The 16,871-nt window shown below is 32.4% G+C and overlaps 4 protein-coding genes across 4 annotated transcripts; 2 read left to right on the top strand and 2 right to left on the bottom strand.

Moving 5' to 3' along the window:
* Positions 1-2,957: 2,957 nt before the first annotated feature.
* On the bottom strand, positions 2,958-5,017 carry LOC123676299. Its single transcript, XM_045612113.1, has 4 exons — positions 4,657-5,017; positions 3,676-4,600; positions 3,342-3,591; positions 2,958-3,291 (listed from the first exon to the last, which is right to left on the bottom strand). Exons 1-4 carry the CDS (start codon positions 4,740-4,742, stop codon positions 3,044-3,046), a joined length of 1,509 nt encoding a protein of 502 aa, XP_045468069.1. The 5' UTR covers positions 4,743-5,017; the 3' UTR covers positions 2,958-3,043.
* Positions 5,018-5,039: 22 nt separating this feature from the next.
* On the top strand, positions 5,040-7,658 carry LOC123676300 (NADPH:adrenodoxin oxidoreductase, mitochondrial). Its single transcript, XM_045612114.1, has 4 exons — positions 5,040-5,318; positions 5,390-5,546; positions 5,601-5,816; positions 6,183-7,658. The coding sequence occupies exons 1-4, from the start codon at positions 5,182-5,184 to the stop codon at positions 7,017-7,019; spliced, it is 1,347 nt and encodes a 448-aa protein (XP_045468070.1). The 5' UTR covers positions 5,040-5,181; the 3' UTR covers positions 7,020-7,658.
* Positions 7,095-16,821, bottom strand: LOC123676298 (anoctamin-6-like). Its single transcript, XM_045612112.1, has 15 exons — positions 16,490-16,821; positions 16,146-16,327; positions 15,435-15,624; positions 14,768-14,973; positions 13,725-13,882; positions 13,090-13,180; positions 12,538-12,664; positions 12,311-12,463; positions 12,114-12,257; positions 11,379-11,543; positions 11,088-11,223; positions 9,796-10,001; positions 9,507-9,606; positions 7,430-7,599; positions 7,095-7,374 (listed from the first exon to the last, which is right to left on the bottom strand). The coding sequence occupies exons 1-15, from the start codon at positions 16,718-16,720 to the stop codon at positions 7,219-7,221; spliced, it is 2,415 nt and encodes an 804-aa protein (XP_045468068.1). The 5' UTR covers positions 16,721-16,821; the 3' UTR covers positions 7,095-7,218.
* LOC123676301 (tRNA (adenine(58)-N(1))-methyltransferase catalytic subunit TRMT61A) lies at positions 8,266-9,353 on the top strand. Its single transcript, XM_045612116.1, has one exon. The coding sequence runs from the start codon at positions 8,354-8,356 to the stop codon at positions 9,320-9,322; it is 969 nt and encodes a 322-aa protein (XP_045468072.1). The 5' UTR covers positions 8,266-8,353; the 3' UTR covers positions 9,323-9,353.
* Positions 16,822-16,871: the final 50 nt, after the last annotated feature.

Here is a 16,871-nt window from a genome sequence, read left to right as displayed (position 1 = left end):
GTTACCAGTATGATGGTTTCGTTCAAAAGAAAGAATCTGACCAGTGACTTCAGGTATAGGGGTGGTTTGCAAAATCACCACGTGGTGAAGTTATTTCCATGGGCGCAGTCGAACTTTTTTTGGGTGGGGATCCATTGTTGAAATGCAGACCAAAGGCCACACCTTCTACTTTATCTTTCGATGAACTATTTCAGGAATTTCAGGAAATTTTTGGGCTCCTATTTTTATATATTTTCTGATTGATATATTCACTTAACAAATCGATAAATTTATAAAAAATACGACACTTATGTTATATCGATTCAAAAAGCAACTTAATTTTCGCAAAATTCATTCGACACAGTTATTGTTTCATCTACTAGGTACTTGGTTGACATCTTCAGATGAATTATGTTTACTTACAATTTAGACACCAAAACAATTATGGTAATCGAAACAGATAATTAAAAATTAAATATTGGTAATAACTATAAGTCATAATCATCATCAGATAGAGAAAACATGTTTGCTTTTGATCGATAAGCGACAATACGACTTGTTTCAACATTTGAATTATTCTAATATTCTTTGGCAGGTTGTTGAGGTAATTTCTATCATATCAAAATATTTATAGTAACTAGTAGCAATAAGAGCATACGCTGAAAAATGTCACCTCTATTCCGTAGATTTAAGTTTACGATTATCTTGACAATTCTTGAAAAATTTCATTTTTATGTAAATATGTCGTATAATGGCCGTACAAAGGTCAATACGCCCTATTCATTTTGAATAGGGAAAAGATTCCAAGCATTTATGGAATTTATCCAAAACTACGTATACCTATAAATGATCGAATTGCAGTTTGCGTCATCGTTAACGATTTAAAATTATGTTTAGGTATTTTAGAAAAGACAATTCAATTTAATACACTAATTGAGTACAGGGTATCCCAAACTCGATACTCATTTATGAAAGCATCTCGAGAACTAGGTACATAAGACTTAGAGAAAGTAGCTTCAACAAGCACCGATCTAGATTTTCGAAATAATAATATATCAGAAAGCAGATCATAGATATCTTGATTCGTTCTCGGATTATAAGGCGTTTCTGAAAAATGACTGTTTTGAATATTTCGCTATAGCTTGGTTTCTGATTGAAATATTCGAAAAATTCTGATACGTTTTTTCAGTAATTTTATATTTTGCTCATAACACACATTCATGTGAATTCGGTACTGTGCGCATCAACACCCCCGCCCTTGAAGAAATCCTGGATCTGCTACTGATGGTGTCATGATTTTACAACTACACGAGCATAGGCGTAACGAGAGGAAGGGCTTATTGGGGACTTTTCCCCCATGTTGATTAGAAGAAATAAAAAAGGTGTAAGCAACAACAACAAAATTTTAAATTGAAAAATTTTGCTTTTTTTTGCTCACTTCCCGGACGCTTTTTCTCTGAGAAAGTAGCATTTCCCGGCCTAGTCCGGAAAGTACGTACTTCCCGGACTAGGCCGGAAAAGAATCATAGAATCCATAGTAACCGAGATAACGGCTGACAGTTCATATGAAATTAGTTGTCAAAAATTTGCATGTTTTTTGATCGCAATCGCAATAAAATATGGACAGCAGCAGCGATAGTGTTATTTTACATGGTTGCCGAAAAAATATTGTACGCAACACGCCCGAAAATGGTTTTTTTGGACTCACAGACTTCCAGGACTCGCTTACGCTCGTCCTGGAATTTTGCCTATTCGTCCAAAAAAACCCTTTTTTCCGGACTTGTTACGTAAATTACTATTTTGACCTAACTTTTTCAATTCAAATTTTTTTTTTAATTTGAAATGAAATGAATAATTAAAATAGATGCATATAATAACTTACTTCGAATATATTTTCCTTAGGTGATTTATTCCAGAAACTGCATAGAAACATCTAATTTGCTTGTTTCGTAGCCCATCAGGTAAAAAATAGAACTCATGATGGGATTATATATTTTTCATTTTTCTTTGAAATTCATAACACTCCCTAATATCTAAGCAATCTCATTACGTTACAAGAAACAACAATGTCATTATAAAAAGAATTTGCCATATGGAAGGTTACCAACCTCGATAATTAACATTTCTTTGAAGATGAAAATTTAATAGTTAAATATTGTTTGGTTTTTATGTTTATCTCTAACAACTAAGAACAGACATATATTTTTCATCTAAATTTAGAGTATTTATGATTGCCATTATACCGTTGGTGCATTAGATGATTTTATTACCCTTTTTTATAGTTATTCGGCATCTTTTTGAATTTCCATTTCCAATTACTACATTTCGCCACGATGGCAGTATTCTGTATTACCGGTCGAACGTCTGTAAACAAGATGAAGAAATCTACTGATTGACTAATCACTGTGAATTTGAAATTCAAGAGAACTGGTCAATAAAAAAATTTAGTTAGGAGTTTTGAACATACGTAATAAAAAAAATGGTTTTAATAAACATTCTGTTTATGAGAATATATAATTCATATGATAGCTCTCTGACTCATCTACCCTCTTAGAAAAGGCAATATTTTTTTGAGAACAATAAGGATGAAAACACACATCCATAGATTTAAAAAATAGTTTTACACTGATTTTATAGATTTAAAAATAGTTTCATACTTTTATTTTAAGATTTTTTCGAACTCTTATACTCAAATTGGAAAATTTATGAACTATTCAAATTGAATGTCCCATTTAGGTAAATAATAAACAGAAATTTTATTGATCAGTATTTTTTTGAGAACAATAAGGATGAAAACACACATCTATAGATATATAGTTTTATACTGATCTTATAGATTTAAAAATAGTTTTATACTTTTATTTTAATATTTCTTTGAACTCTTAAACTCAAATTGGAAAATTTATGAACTATTCAAATTGAATGTCCGATTTAGGTAAATAATAAACAAAAATTTTATTGATCAGTAAATGAATGTCTCAATATAAATATTTTATTACACAAAACCAACAATTCATAAATACTGTATCAATTTTGTTGAAAAAATTAAACAATAAAAAAATATTCAATTCTCTTCACTGTATTCTTCAGTCACAGCTGCAGTTACGTCATTGACAAGAAATAAACTTGGCACTTTCCACAATTCCACAATTTGATTTTTAATATCTTTTTCCTTATTCTCCAAAACCTGGAGATCTTTTCTGAGTTTTGATTCACGCTCTGTGAGGGAACACAACTGTTGCCATATTGCTTCTTGTGATAGCCTTGACTCTTCAAGACGGCACTTAAGAGATTTGATCTCTATTTCCCTTTCTAAAAACAAAAAACTGAGATTTTTAACTCCAAAAGATTAAAAAACTTACTTGACACTATAGTTAGAAGCTGACTTATAGAATCATTGACAGAACCACTTTCCTGCTCAATCTTTTTACTCTGTCCAGTACTCTGTTCACCACTTTGAGAAGTACAACTAATTGCAGTACCCAGTTCCTTTTTCATATCCCCAGCAACTGATTGAGTATGCTGTCTTCCTTGCAAATGTTCTCTTTTATTATGCAGGTTATGAAACCATTGATCACAGGTACGGCAATATAGTTCCTCATTATCTTCCTCCTAAAAGAGTATTTATTTTCGATAAAAATTTAATTTACTAACAAAAATAATTTGCATAATGCTTCAAACTTAAGAATAACTTACATCTACTTCATCAGTTGCATCCATATCACTTTCTGAAAGTATGTTATTTTGTAATCTATTCTTCCTTTTTTTATTCAAATAAGCTCTGTAAGCATCTGACTGCCTATATTTATGAAGCTCTTCACGATATCTTTTCTTATCTTCTTCAGCTTTTGCAAGATATGGTTTTTTTTCTTCAAGAGTTAAACTTGACCATTTGTTACCAATTATTTTGGTTATTTCGTGAAAGGCCAGTGTACTATCTTTGTATAATTTCCTTTGTTCATTAAGATATAAATTATATCCAGTTGCTGGTGCTTTAGGAGGTAGATTCAAAAGCTCTGGTTTCCTCTTCCTCCCTTTTGGCCAACCTCCCCTCCTCTTAGGAGGGGATCCAGCTTTAATTTCATTATTGGTAAGAGAAATATTTTTGTTCTTATTGAAAGGGACAATCAATGATGGACTAGGGAAATTAGCTACACTTGTGTCAGAATCAGATACATTAGAGTTTGCACTTATATCAGATGAAGAGTGTGCTGGAACTATATTTGCTTCAAGTTTTGAAATTTTGGTATCCTTGGTAACTGATTTATGAGATAGAATACTGGGAATCACGGTTACTGATTTATAATTATTATCAGTGTCCTCTTCAGTTCTATGAATATTCTGCTTCAAAGCTAATTTTGTATCATTTGCTACTGAAGTGAGGGTAAAAATTGGCTGTGTATTAGGAGTGGAACAACTGCTGATATCACTACATTCACTTGAAAAGCCATCACTGTCGAAATTAAAATTGAAAGTCCTTAAGTGTATTCTTTCTCGATAGTTAGTTCCAGTTAACTTATTATCTTCTTGTAAAATTAACTGAGAAGCAACATCATGTAGTTCTTCAACTGATAAATTCAAATCTGTCAGTAAAGCTTCATTCAATGGAACACATAATAATCTGAAACAAAAAAAACTTAATATTATCTCGATATCAAATGATGGATAAGGACTTACCCAGAGTCTGTTTCCACTAAAATACCATTTTGTAGAAGATTGTTAGCTTCGTCTTGTGTTTCAATATTTTCCTCAGGTTGTGCCATTTCAAAATCTAATTATTATGAATCTATTTGATATGCCTACATAGTTTAATTTAAGCATTCATGGGAAAATTTATGATTGAGTTCTGTTAACCATTTTAATTTTTTCACAGACGATTCATCCTGTAACTTCCTCTGATTGATACCAACAGCAAGATCTTTTTGACCTAATATGTGTTAAAAAAGGGGAAATTATTCTAGTACTGCTATTCGATCCATATAATATGAAAATTATCAGTTATTTTGTTATTGATAAGTATGAAATATTTTTCACAATAAGAACTTATCGTAGTAGGAAATATGGAATTTTCTCTAGAGGAGGTAGTTCATAATTCATAAGTACAGTTTTTAGAATTCACTTTGACAAATAAGTTAACTATTCCAACCTAACATATATGTGTCAGTTTGAATGTAACTGTTTTTTGTTTTTCCAACAAGACAAATGAATCCTTTTCCCAAAATATCAGTAGTCGGATCTGGCCCTGCTGGATTTTATGCTGCACAATTACTGTTAAAGAAACTCAAGAAATGTGAAATTGATATTTACGAGAGATTACCTGTTCCATTTGGTCTAGTAAGGTGAATGAAATGTAAATACCATAGCCACATTATGGATTTGGTTTTCTTGTTAATACTGATAATTTATGTAGATTTGGCGTTGCCCCAGATCACCCTGAAGTGAAAAACGTTGAGAATACATTCACAAAAATTGCTGAACATCCTAGTGTACGGTTTTTGGGAAATGTTTCCCTTGGTCAAAATATTAGCATCGGAGACCTGAAAAAGGCCTACCATATTGTCATCTTGGTGCGAGAATCGGTGATTGCAGGTTAGCAATAATATTGATCATTTTACTTTCAGGCCTATGGTGCAGAGAAGAGCCGAAATCTCGGAATACCCGGAGAAAACTTCCATAATATTTTATCCGCACGAAGAATTGTAGGCTGGTATAATGGTGTTCCTTGGGATAAAAATATTCCTATTGATCTTAATACCAGTGAGGCAGTTATTTTTGGTCAAGGAAATGTAGCTATTGATGTTGCCAGAATATTACTAACACCAGTAGATGAACTTAAGGTATTCAGATTATTTCTTGAGATCATATAAATTTGTACTAACAAGTTAGAATCTCTTTTTGAGATTAAGCACATTAAATCTAGTTATCTTTGGTTGCATGTAATAATGAATGGTAGTAGTAAATTAGTACAAGTTTATATTCTACTCATAGATAACTCAAAATAATCAATTGATTATACACATATCAACATATAAGAAAAAAAGGCATTCTTCATCTATGAAAGGCAAGGGATAAGTTCATATAAAATATGTGTCTTTTTGAGAAATCTTCTACTTTACGTGAAAAATTGACTTGGTTTATGTTACTCCTGAGGGCAGTGAGGCATATTTTCACACATCATGAGGTGAATATTGATTTTCTTTCAGAAAACAGATATCACACAACATTCATTGGAGGCTTTATCTGAGTCTAAAATTAAAACTGTCCATCTGATTGGAAGAAGAGGACCTCTACAAGCTGCTTTCACAATCAAAGAGTTACGAGAAATGATTAGATTGGAGAATTGCAGAACAGAATGGAAACTCGATGATTTTAAAGGGGTTGCAGAAGTAATTAACAGTCTTTCAAGACCTAAGAAAAGAATAAGTGAATTGATGCTAAAATCACTGACAGACGGTAGTAACGAAATTTGTGAAAAAAAATTTAAGCCTATATTTTTCAAAACGCCTTTAGAATTTATAGGAAATAATCTAAAAGTTAGTAAAGTAAGACTAGGTACCAATATTTTAGAAGGTGAAAATATAAATAATCAAAAAGCTATCCTAACAGACTTACATGAGACTATTGATTGTGGTTTGGGAATAATAAGTATTGGATATAAATCTACATCTATTGATGAAAGTTTAGAATTTGATAACAGGTTAGGTATTCTTAAAAATAATTTTGGTAAAATTGGAAACGGTCTTTATGCAACTGGTTGGGTAGCAACAGGTCCTAGTGGGGTTATATTGAATACAATGAACAATAGTTTTGGTGTTGCTGAAACGATTTTGAAAGATATTGAAAATGATTCAACATTGATTCAAGAAAGTAAACCAGGATTTAACTATATAAACTCTATATTGAATAAACAACTAATTCAGGTGGTGTCCTGGAACGATTGGTTGAAGATCAATCAATTCGAGATTGCTACTGGAAAAAAAATTGGAAAACCAAGAGAGAAACTTGTAGATATCAAAAAAATGTTAGAGATAGCATCCTGAAATTTATCAAACTTTTTCTCTCTCTTCAAGAATTAATCTCTATAATTGTAAAGAACTCAACAACAAAGCAGGTGGTGCTCTCAAAGCTTTGGTACAAGAAAAAAAATTTTTTTAGCACATCTCTTCGAATTTCAATTGATTCATCAACCTACAGATTGAAAATTATTATATCTATAAATTTTTTACATCATAATGGGTATTATTTTTGTAGAATTCTACTTTGTGTTTTCCCTTCAAGCAATTTCATTTTAACTTCTTTTGTGAAAAGTCTTTCTCGATGTAATTGTTCTTTGACCCTCCGAGGCATTTCATCTACAAAATAGTAAATTCCACCTATGATCATGAGAATCACGTTCTGAAATGAAAATTTGAGCAATGGGGAAAGATAAGATTCTATCAAATACAAATACCTCAAAAATTATGACGAATGTGAATTTCCATGTATGCACCAAGAAATAAGAGTCAGTTTTTCTGTATTTCTTTGGATGATCAGGAGGGTATCTATAACCATAATAAACACATTCTGTAATATTTTTGATGGAGTTCTGTTGAGCTTTGGGTAAATCCGAAACTGCAAATCCTATAGAAAAATGGAAATTATATTTATTCATTATAAATCAAATAAATTTATTATTATTACTATTCATTTTTTTACGAAGATTTCGATTTTTCCTTTACAGCTAAAATTCAGTGTAATTAAGTTTTGCATTCAAATTGCGATAATTTTGACCTGAACTCTAGAAAAATAATGCGGAGTTTACGATAAGAAAATTTCAATAATAAAATAGAAAAAGTTGAGACTATTTTCGGTGAAATTAGAATCCTGTATTTCTAAAAAAATTCGGAGGGGTCTGTACCCCCCGGCAACGGCTTTGGGAGAAAATAATGGAAGGAATTACCAAATCCAATCCCTCCAGGAAAGAATTTTCAACAATAAATATTTTTACTATATATAAAACAAATTTGAAAAAAAAAGATGAAACTTTATTGCTGGTGATATAAATACAATGCCTTTCTGGCGAAACTATGGGTTTCCACAATAAAATGGCTTAAAATTTAAGGTTATTATGTTAATGACGAATTATTGATATCCCTAATTTTATTGAAATAGTATTTTATAGAATTTGAATCATTTGTCCACTCTTATGAAGCGAACAACGATTTTTCTTAACAAACAAATAGTTTGGCAAAAAAAGAAGAAGCACAGTTTATATTGTTCTATGATTTTAAATATAACCTATACATCTAATCATTCTAACCTTACAAATTGAATAGAAGCAAACTAATCTGTTTATATTTTCGAAGTGTTAGAAATCTATCAATTATTTTACAAAATGAGTTTTTGTGGCTACCAGAGTGAAATACGAGAAGGCGACACTGTTATTTTGTATTTGACCATAAATCAATATTACAGCATAGAGGCTAAAAATACTACTTTGAGTAAGAAAGGGGCACCAATTCAAAATGTTATTCAGACTCCATACGGATCTTTGGCATGTGGCGATTTAATTGGAAAAAAATACGGAACTAAAATCCAACTTAAAAAGGGTTGGGCTTATGTTCTCCAGCCAACTCCTGAGTTTTGGACAGAAATTCTACCCCACCGAACCCAAATTATTTACACTCCCGATATAAGTATGATTCTTCTGTTTTTAGACTTAAAACCCTCTAGTATTGTGATAGAAAGTGGTACTGGAAGTGGTTCACTTTCACATGCTATTATAAGGAAGATAAAACCAAGTGGGCATTTATATACCTTTGATTTCCATGAAACTAGAGTTGAAATTGTGAGAAAAGAATTTGCAGACCATGGGCTCAGTGATTTTGTTACAGTTCAAACTAGAGATGTCTGTACAACTGGCTTTGGTGAAGAATTACATGGAAAAGTCGATGCAATATTTTTAGATCTACCGCAACCATGGTCAGCAGCAAACTTCACCCCTAAAATGTTTAAGGGAAGAGGGGGACGATTATGTTCATTTTCTCCCTGCATCGAACAGGTACAAAAAATGTGTGGTGTTTTATCGAACTTAGGATATCAAGAAATTCAAACAATGGAAGTTCTTCAATCTTACTTTGCAGTCCAGAAGAGGAAGATGCATGTGCTGAATTTAAATATGCTGAAAACTCCTAACTCTAATGAAAAAGAAAATGAGAAAACAGAGAAAGAATATGCAAATTTTATCACATCCATATCGCCAAACTCATTACCGGGACATACTGGCTATTTGACCTTTGCTACATTCCCACCAACTCATTCTATCTATTGTAATAATGTTATTATTAAAAGTGAATTAAACTAATACTAGTATTTTTACCCAACTATTCATATCCTGATGGACAACTGTGATTATATTTGTAAGAAGTTCTGTACTAAAAATAATCACTCCTATTTTTGACTTTCGTGGAAAAGTACTTTTTGTCTGTGTCCATTATAAGATCCATGAATACTTAGATATCATTTTTGTAATTTTTTATTTAACTTACTGGAAAAGGTAAAATTTAAAAATCCTTCTGTTCCTCTATGGTAAAGTGAATTATAAACCACTCCTTGTATGAAACTCGTATTGAAAGCGACAAGGAAAGCCTGAAATTATATGAAACAATTAGGTGTCATATTTTATTGAAGTTATAAGGGCTGAAGTGATTCGAATCTACTGGTTCAGGCATATGAAAATTGACAGGTCATTGAGTGTAGAAACAAAACCTCATGAATTTTTTTATTACTCCTTTTTTCAACTATATAAATGATTTCTATTCTAAAGTGAGAACTTACATTACAGACGATGCTGAAATATGACGCAAATTTTACTATATCGTTCCAGGCTCCAATTCCTTTAATCATATCAGGTGCTGGTCTTCGGTAACCTCTCACTAATTTTTTGGCATCTGATCTGATTTCCATGAAGTTGTTCAAAACAGCTATGACGCCGACAAGGGGAAAAGCAGCAATGAAAAAAGATACGTATCCGAACTGCAAAACTAAGAAAAATCACTCAATGGATTGGTGAAAGAAATATTTAATAGATTCGGTCTACTTGTGCTAACTGGAAATTCATTATCAAATGAAAAAACTAATTAATTTTCTTTACTTTTTTTAACTTAACAACAATTATTTCGCCAACACTGACTTAATTCTTCAGGTTAATATTACATTTCGATTTGACGAAAGAAAGTTGAGAGTCCTAAATATTTTGACTGCAGTCAACGCGGATATTTTCAAGAATTAATTATCACACAGACAATTTTCGCCCCTTTTTGATATAGAGAAAAATTTAGAGTAGGTATGTAGGCAGAAATAAGTTATTATTCAGGTTTTTATTAAAAAAACTTAAATATCAAAAAATAGTTTTTTCACCTTATTGAGAATAGTACAGAATATTGGAAAATATATAAATTACTATAAATAACAAAAATTTGAATTTCCCGCTATTCAACAAAAATTCGAATTTCCCGCTATTCATTTCTTGCCCTTATCGCCATCTATAACTAACGGGATCCTTGACTGAAGAGAGAAGTTCTGACAAAAATTTAGTTCGCAGTTGATCATCTCGTTGTTATCTCTATATGTAGGTGTCTTTCAAACTGTCACAACTGAGACCAGTTGGATCTCCTTTTCGCAATTACCAAGGGGATCATCTGACAAGTGACAACGTTCATGAAAACGTTGGCTATCCTTATAGCGTATTCTACTGGTACCTCATTCTATGGCCCTGACCATAGATTAAAACAAACAAAGAACCTTAATGTATAGTCTTGACCATAGATAAATACAAACGTAAAACCTTATTCTATGGTTCTGACCATAGATTAAAACAAACATAGAACCTTAATCTATGGTCCTGACCATAGATAAATACAAACATAGGACTTTAATTTATGGTCCAAAAGTAGAATAATAACTATGTTCTGACACCCGGTGAAAGAAAACATATCATTTGAGACCATTTTCGGCTGGAAATAAGAAAATTACAGACATTATGACGAAATGATAGAGCGATCTCTTCATGGATCGAGCGCTTAATAACTAAGTATCTAATGTTCTTATGTGTTATTCCCTTTACTTACTCATTTCAGAGAACTCGCATGCCCATGATAGTTCGTCATTTTTTTCCAAGTAATATTCTTTTTCCCATGTCGGTACATACATCTTCGTTTCTGATACAGTTTTCGTTTGGGAAGCAAAAAATAGCAATTGTTTTATCTAAAATCAACATAATTAACTTAATTTTATAAACTAATGTTTCTTTTTTATGTTTTCTCGATGCAAGAAGTTTTATACTATTCGAAATTTGAAAGAATTTTCATTTAGAGCTTCTTACAATAAGTCGGTAAGTAGTTGTTACATTATTTTCTTACACTTCGAAATATCGCTCCAAATATGTTTCCTCCTATACTCTTCAAAGCCATTACAACACAAAGTTGGATAGCCAATAATAGAGTGCAACCAGTTGGAAAACAATAGTCTTGATCGAATATTTCTAATTCTAGTTTATTGTATTCTGGTGTCGGGTTGAGTTGTCCCTAGAATGATAGAATTCGGGTGCTTATACATAGGTGTGTGAAGATATTTGCTCTGTTTCCCTCAAAGATAGCTACCACAGATCAAGGATATCTGTTATAGCTACTCCGAAAGTATATTGACTTGATATGTGTTATTCAGTCTCCAAATATAATAATGAAAGATATTTGTGTCTAACGAATATTTATATTTCATATTAATGGGAATTGCGCGGTATAGCAACGAAAAAAAAAATTGTAAAAATTTTCGGTGGAAGATTTTTTCTGCAAGTATTGAAAATAGTAAACCAAAACTACAGAACGCTTTTGGCAGCAAGTTATATTCACACCCTGACAGCGATTTGACGCGTAAAATCGAAATTGACACGTAGAGCTCGTTGTCTGAATCTGAAAGAGAAAGGAAATTTAATTTGTTGTGTCAACGTTATCCATAGGATGTTTTACTGCGGGAATATCTATAATTGAAGAAATATTTTTTTCTGAGTACCATATACTTTCCAATGTATGGATACATCTTGTCCTGACGCACTTCATCTGAACCAATTAATGTTTATTTATTAACGAATCACTCACCCTTAAAAACGCAGTGTACAGTATCGGAATGTAATTATTTATAAATCCGAAAAGATATATTTTATAAATAACACTATCGTTGAATTGCTTTTGAGTTTTAGGAACTTCAATATTCGTCAACCACACAGACAGCCTTGTATAGAACTGAAAATATAAAACCATGAATTGATGATAATGTAACAATTTTTATCTCTCACCAGAGAGAAGATTTTGATGAAGATCACTTGAAAAATCGAACAAATTATGGCTGCACAAAATGTAGGCGTGGGTTCGTGTTTTGTATCCATAAGGGACATAAGCCAATTCTTCAGAATGATGAGGAGAAAAACATAGGAAGACACCAGTAAAACCTACAAAAGGAATTAAGTTCAACCTATGCCTGGTGTTCGCTCTTTTGGCACACTCATTCTAAAATGTTTCTTACCATCAAAAAGACAATGAAGTAAGTGAAAGTGTATCGTAATATTTTTACTCCACGTGGGACATAGGGTTCAACTAAGTCTGTAATTTTAGATTTTTTCTTATAAGTGCTCTTATCTCTATAGTCATATCTGAAAATTCAAGAATTAGATATGACATGAATATTTTTGGACGTTTGTCAAATGCTAGATAATGATTTCAGAGGATTTTTGGAAGAAAAATACCTTGAAACTTGGAATTTAAATTGAGCAATTCAATTTCATTAATAAATAAAATCCGGTCACGGAGTTACAAAGAAAGCTTTAGGGAAAATGTACCAATTCGAAAAATACAGATTTGGGTTTACTACCATAGTGCCTAATAAGCCACTATAGTCTTCTAGAGAGTGATGGAACATGATATGATTGTAATGCAATGTTGAAATTATCAGCACCATACTTAGAGGGGTTCAATAATGAACCAACCTTATTAAAAATCTACTTCCAACTGCTTCGGTAATAAATTGCCTAATTTTATGATTTCCGAGGAAAATATATGAAAAATTTGCAATATGTACCTTATTTTATATTCAACGTCCGCATGGTAAACATTCCATCTAACACTCAAGGTGCATTCTTTTCTTCTCCAGCTCTCCAAAAATACAGTAACTGCAATATCAATTCTTCCGTTATTATTTTGTGAAAGTTCTAAATTGAACAATATTTTTTATAGTTGTCGTTCCTCATGTTCCTCCTAAATCTATACATCTATATGGAAGTATACAGGGTGTCCCGACACTATAGTGCCAAAATGAAACAGAAGATTCGCATTGAAAAATAAATGAGGACTTTCCTAATATATATTTTCTCAAATGTCGTTCGTTGCAGAGATACAGGGTGTTGAATATGAAAAATTGAAAGTAAATTTAATTTCTTAACTTCCACAATTTCCAAAATTTGTCAATCAGAATTGACATCTCTGCAACGAACGACATTTGAGAAAATAAATATCAGGAAAGTCTTATTTATTTTTCAAGGCACTTTTCGGCACCACAGTTTCGGGACACCCTGTATAAAGTGTTAAGAAAAATTTGCAAATTCGACTGGTTTTCAAAATTGAATAGTATGGAGTCAATTTTTGACCAATTATTAAAAAAAATCGAATGTATATCGATATTTGCTTCAAATAAGAATGAAAAGTAAAATTAATTACCCCAAATCGAGATGATAATGGCATAAATCAAATTATTGTAGTTTCCAAGAATGTATTCTGCCTTGGATGTCTTGCAATACGTGGATAAGCGTATAAATTGGCACATTTTGTGTTGACACATAGGACACAGATACTCTTGGGACCTGCACAGGTCTCGACTGAAATAAACGAAAATATGCTGAAGATGTCTTGGATATTCGATCATTGATTGAATTTTGCTCAGAATATATGTTGTTATTTATATTTTAGAACTAGAACCACAATTGAAAATAAAAAAATTAAAAAAAAAGTTATCAGCAGGACAATAAAATAAAATGCCGGAAAATTCAACAACTGATTAAAAATGTTTTAATGTGCTGATTCCAAAAACGCCACCAGATTTTTCTAACAGCTCTGATTTTTGAGATAATATTAACCGGCCCTGTTCTATTTAATGCTCAAAATTATACTTTATCATACTTGCTACATCCAGGCTAATTTTAAAGGCACGAACATCGTTTCTTGTTCGTATTCGATTCGATTAAGTTTATATTATCGAGTTTTTGCAAGTGAAATTGTTGTTTTATAGTATAAGTAATTCTGTCTGTTCGAGAGGTGACGTTATAGGAGTTGCGCCACGCTCTACTACGGCCCTGGTGGGTTTATGGGGGTCGCCACGTTGCAGCAGAGTCACCTCTTCACGATGGTGTGGAAAGGTGCACAGATTTCGGGCCCCATATTTTGTATATAAAACATGTGTTGTCATCAGGGTCAGGACTAAGAGTGCCTTCACTTTTGTCTCGTTAATATTAAAAGTATAAATATTAGAAGAATATGAAGAAACACCGTTCGATGGAGTTTAAAAGGTCAATCTGATGACGGAGCGAGTTTGACGCAGATTTAACAACCAGTGTTTCTTTCAGGTACGTTTCCGGAGTGGCCTCCAAGAGCTGTGCGGAGGGAAATTGATGACGCCTAGATTCAGTTACGGCGTTCTATTTCGCATATTCAAAATACCAAATGCCTGTCGGTCTGTGTTATCAACTGACTTATGAAGTACTCACATAATTATTGGCGGTTTAACCAATAAAATAATTCCATTAATGCACAAAACAAGGATTCCCACAATAGCAACAAATATCAACATAATGTTATAGTGTTCAAACCAAGCGAAATAGAATGCGCGATCTGTCCCAAAGTACTTCTCTACCAGATTTATGGGTTGCTCGTTGCACAGCATGCTGTAATTCGCCCAGTATTTTGTTAACAGCTGAAAAATAATCAGGTAAAAAGTAATCGACAAATTATCAAATCAAGGTAATCATATGAATTTGGCAGCTATATTTTATAAGATATTTGTGTTAGTACGGCCTCTTGTACAGTGCATAACACGTCCTTCAATAAATAACGGGCTTGGTGCACAGATGGTACCACCACTGCCATTACATTTTTTTCTCCTTTGAACCAAGATTCAAAAGAAGCGTGTTAAAATTTCGGAACATATCGAGTTAAGCCTGTATCCAGATATTGAAGGTTAAGTGACATTTGTTGTTGTTTGTAAAATGGATATAAACAAGATTCGTGTATTGACGATTCTTCTTGTCACAAATCGATTAAAACCACGAGTTGCGTTTTCAACTGCTTGACCACCCATCTTTTTCGTGTGTAGTTGAGTTGCCTGGCGCAATTAAATGTCTTTCTATTTTCTTTTATTGAGCAAGACGTGTTTACCTGACGATCATTCAGGTTCTCTTGTTTTTCGTCCGTCCATTGCCACGGACCGTCATGCAGAGGAAATGCATCTTTTATATAGCCGAGTTTAGTCATCTTATCCAAGCTATACACCTCTATATCATCTATTGGCAGAGGATCCGAAAGAAGTTTATTGACTAAAATAATCTTCTCACAACTTGTGGGTTTCCTTAAAATTAGAAAAAATCGACTTAATAGAAATGGAGGTTAGGTTAGGTGTGCTCCTGGAATACACCTAGACTCTAGAGGAAGTGAAAACCACAGATGCATAGTCATTTTTAGTACACTCTAATACTAATATGAAGGTGGGATGTTCGAGACCCGAGAAAAATTATAGAAATGTAGAAGCCAGTGTCAAGCGTCAAGTTCCATATAGCTTTCAATCTAGATAGGCAGAAATGCATTAGGAGTAATGGGCACATGCGACGCAGATAGCTATTTGGTACCCTAAAATGTATTTCTGCCTATCTGCATTAAAACTATAGCTGCGTCTTGATTACTTTGCAGCCATTTAGTACAGTGTCTTACTACTGCTTTCATGGTTTGCTCTAGGTATACAAAAATACAATTTTTAGGTACCGATACTCATATAATTCATTTCATACCACATTCCTACAGCGAAGAAAGAGTCTAAACGAGATGAGAAAAAAAATAGAAAGAATGAAAATTGATCAAACTGAAAATTGTTACCCATCTCTCTTGAAAACGTCTCCATCATCCTTAGTTAACTCAGTTACTCCGAATCGACATCTGAAAGAATCATCCGGGATAAAGTTATGTCCTGGATTTTCTATATCAACATCATATAAATTTGCTAAATGTTTGATAACATCATCAGTGGCATGTAGTTTCAAATATACTAAGCTCGAGTCCTAGAATACAACAATTAGATCAACCAAAATGAACGAAATGATGAGGAATTTTCAATACTATATGTATATATCAACCAATTGGTTTTCAGAAGAATTTTTTTGAATCAATACGTGAAACTAAAAAGATAAAATACGAATATAGTTTTATTGTAGAACACTCACCATCAAACCAATTTCAAATTCAATTTCAATCCCTTGCATTTCTAAATAACTCAGAAATTCCAAAACTTTTACTAGAGACTCTTTTTTGTATATAGCTGAATCGTGAATTACTAGAACGTAATGTATTCTTTTTTTTGCATCACGAAAATGGTAAGGCACAGGTTCAATGTCATCATTTTTTCTGAATTTGCGTAAATCGAACAATTTTTCCTCTAATGTTTTTGGGGGCATATTTCTTATGACTGCCTTTTTTCGACTTTTGAATGATCAAATTTTGAAAGTAGGTTTCCATAGAAATATAAACGCCACAATAGTACCAAAACTAAAAATTGAGAAAGTGAAAGGGTAAAATTTCAAATTTTTTGCTTAGAGAAACATAATT

The sequence above is a fragment of the Harmonia axyridis genome, chromosome 3, assembly GCF_914767665.1.
Source record: "Harmonia axyridis chromosome 3, icHarAxyr1.1, whole genome shotgun sequence".
Taxonomy (NCBI): Eukaryota; Metazoa; Arthropoda; class Insecta; order Coleoptera; family Coccinellidae; genus Harmonia; species Harmonia axyridis.
The sequence above is the reverse complement of the archived record's forward strand: the minus strand, read 5'-3'. Positions and strand labels throughout refer to the sequence as shown.

Coding starts and splice junctions, on each gene's coding strand:
- LOC123676300 (XM_045612114.1), top strand. CDS start 5,182: ATGAATCCTTTTCCCAAAATATCAGTAGTCGGATCTGGCCCTGCTGGA. Junction 5,319..5,389: donor GTTCCATTTGGTCTAGTAAG/GTGAATGAAATG, acceptor TAATTTATGTAG/ATTTGGCGTTGCCCCAGATC. Junction 5,817..6,182: donor CACCAGTAGATGAACTTAAG/GTATTCAGATTA, acceptor ATTTTCTTTCAG/AAAACAGATATCACACAACA.
- LOC123676298 (XM_045612112.1), bottom strand. CDS start 16,720: ATGCCCCCAAAAACATTAGAGGAAAAATTGTTCGATTTACGCAAATTC. Junction 13,883..14,767: donor GTTAAACCGCCAATAATTAT/GTGAGTACTTCA, acceptor CGTTTATTTCAG/TCGAGACCTGTGCAGGTCCC. Junction 10,002..11,087: donor ATGCGAGTTCTCTGAAATGA/GTAAGTAAAGGG, acceptor GATTTTTCTTAG/TTTTGCAGTTCGGATACGTA.
- LOC123676299 (XM_045612113.1), bottom strand. CDS start 4,742: ATGGCACAACCTGAGGAAAATATTGAAACACAAGACGAAGCTAACAAT. Junction 4,601..4,656: donor TTAGTGGAAACAGACTCTGG/GTAAGTCCTTAT, acceptor TTTTTGTTTCAG/ATTATTATGTGTTCCATTGA. Junction 3,592..3,675: donor ATGCAACTGATGAAGTAGAT/GTAAGTTATTCT, acceptor ATACTCTTTTAG/GAGGAAGATAATGAGGAACT.
- LOC123676301 (XM_045612116.1), top strand. CDS start 8,354: ATGAGTTTTTGTGGCTACCAGAGTGAAATACGAGAAGGCGACACTGTT.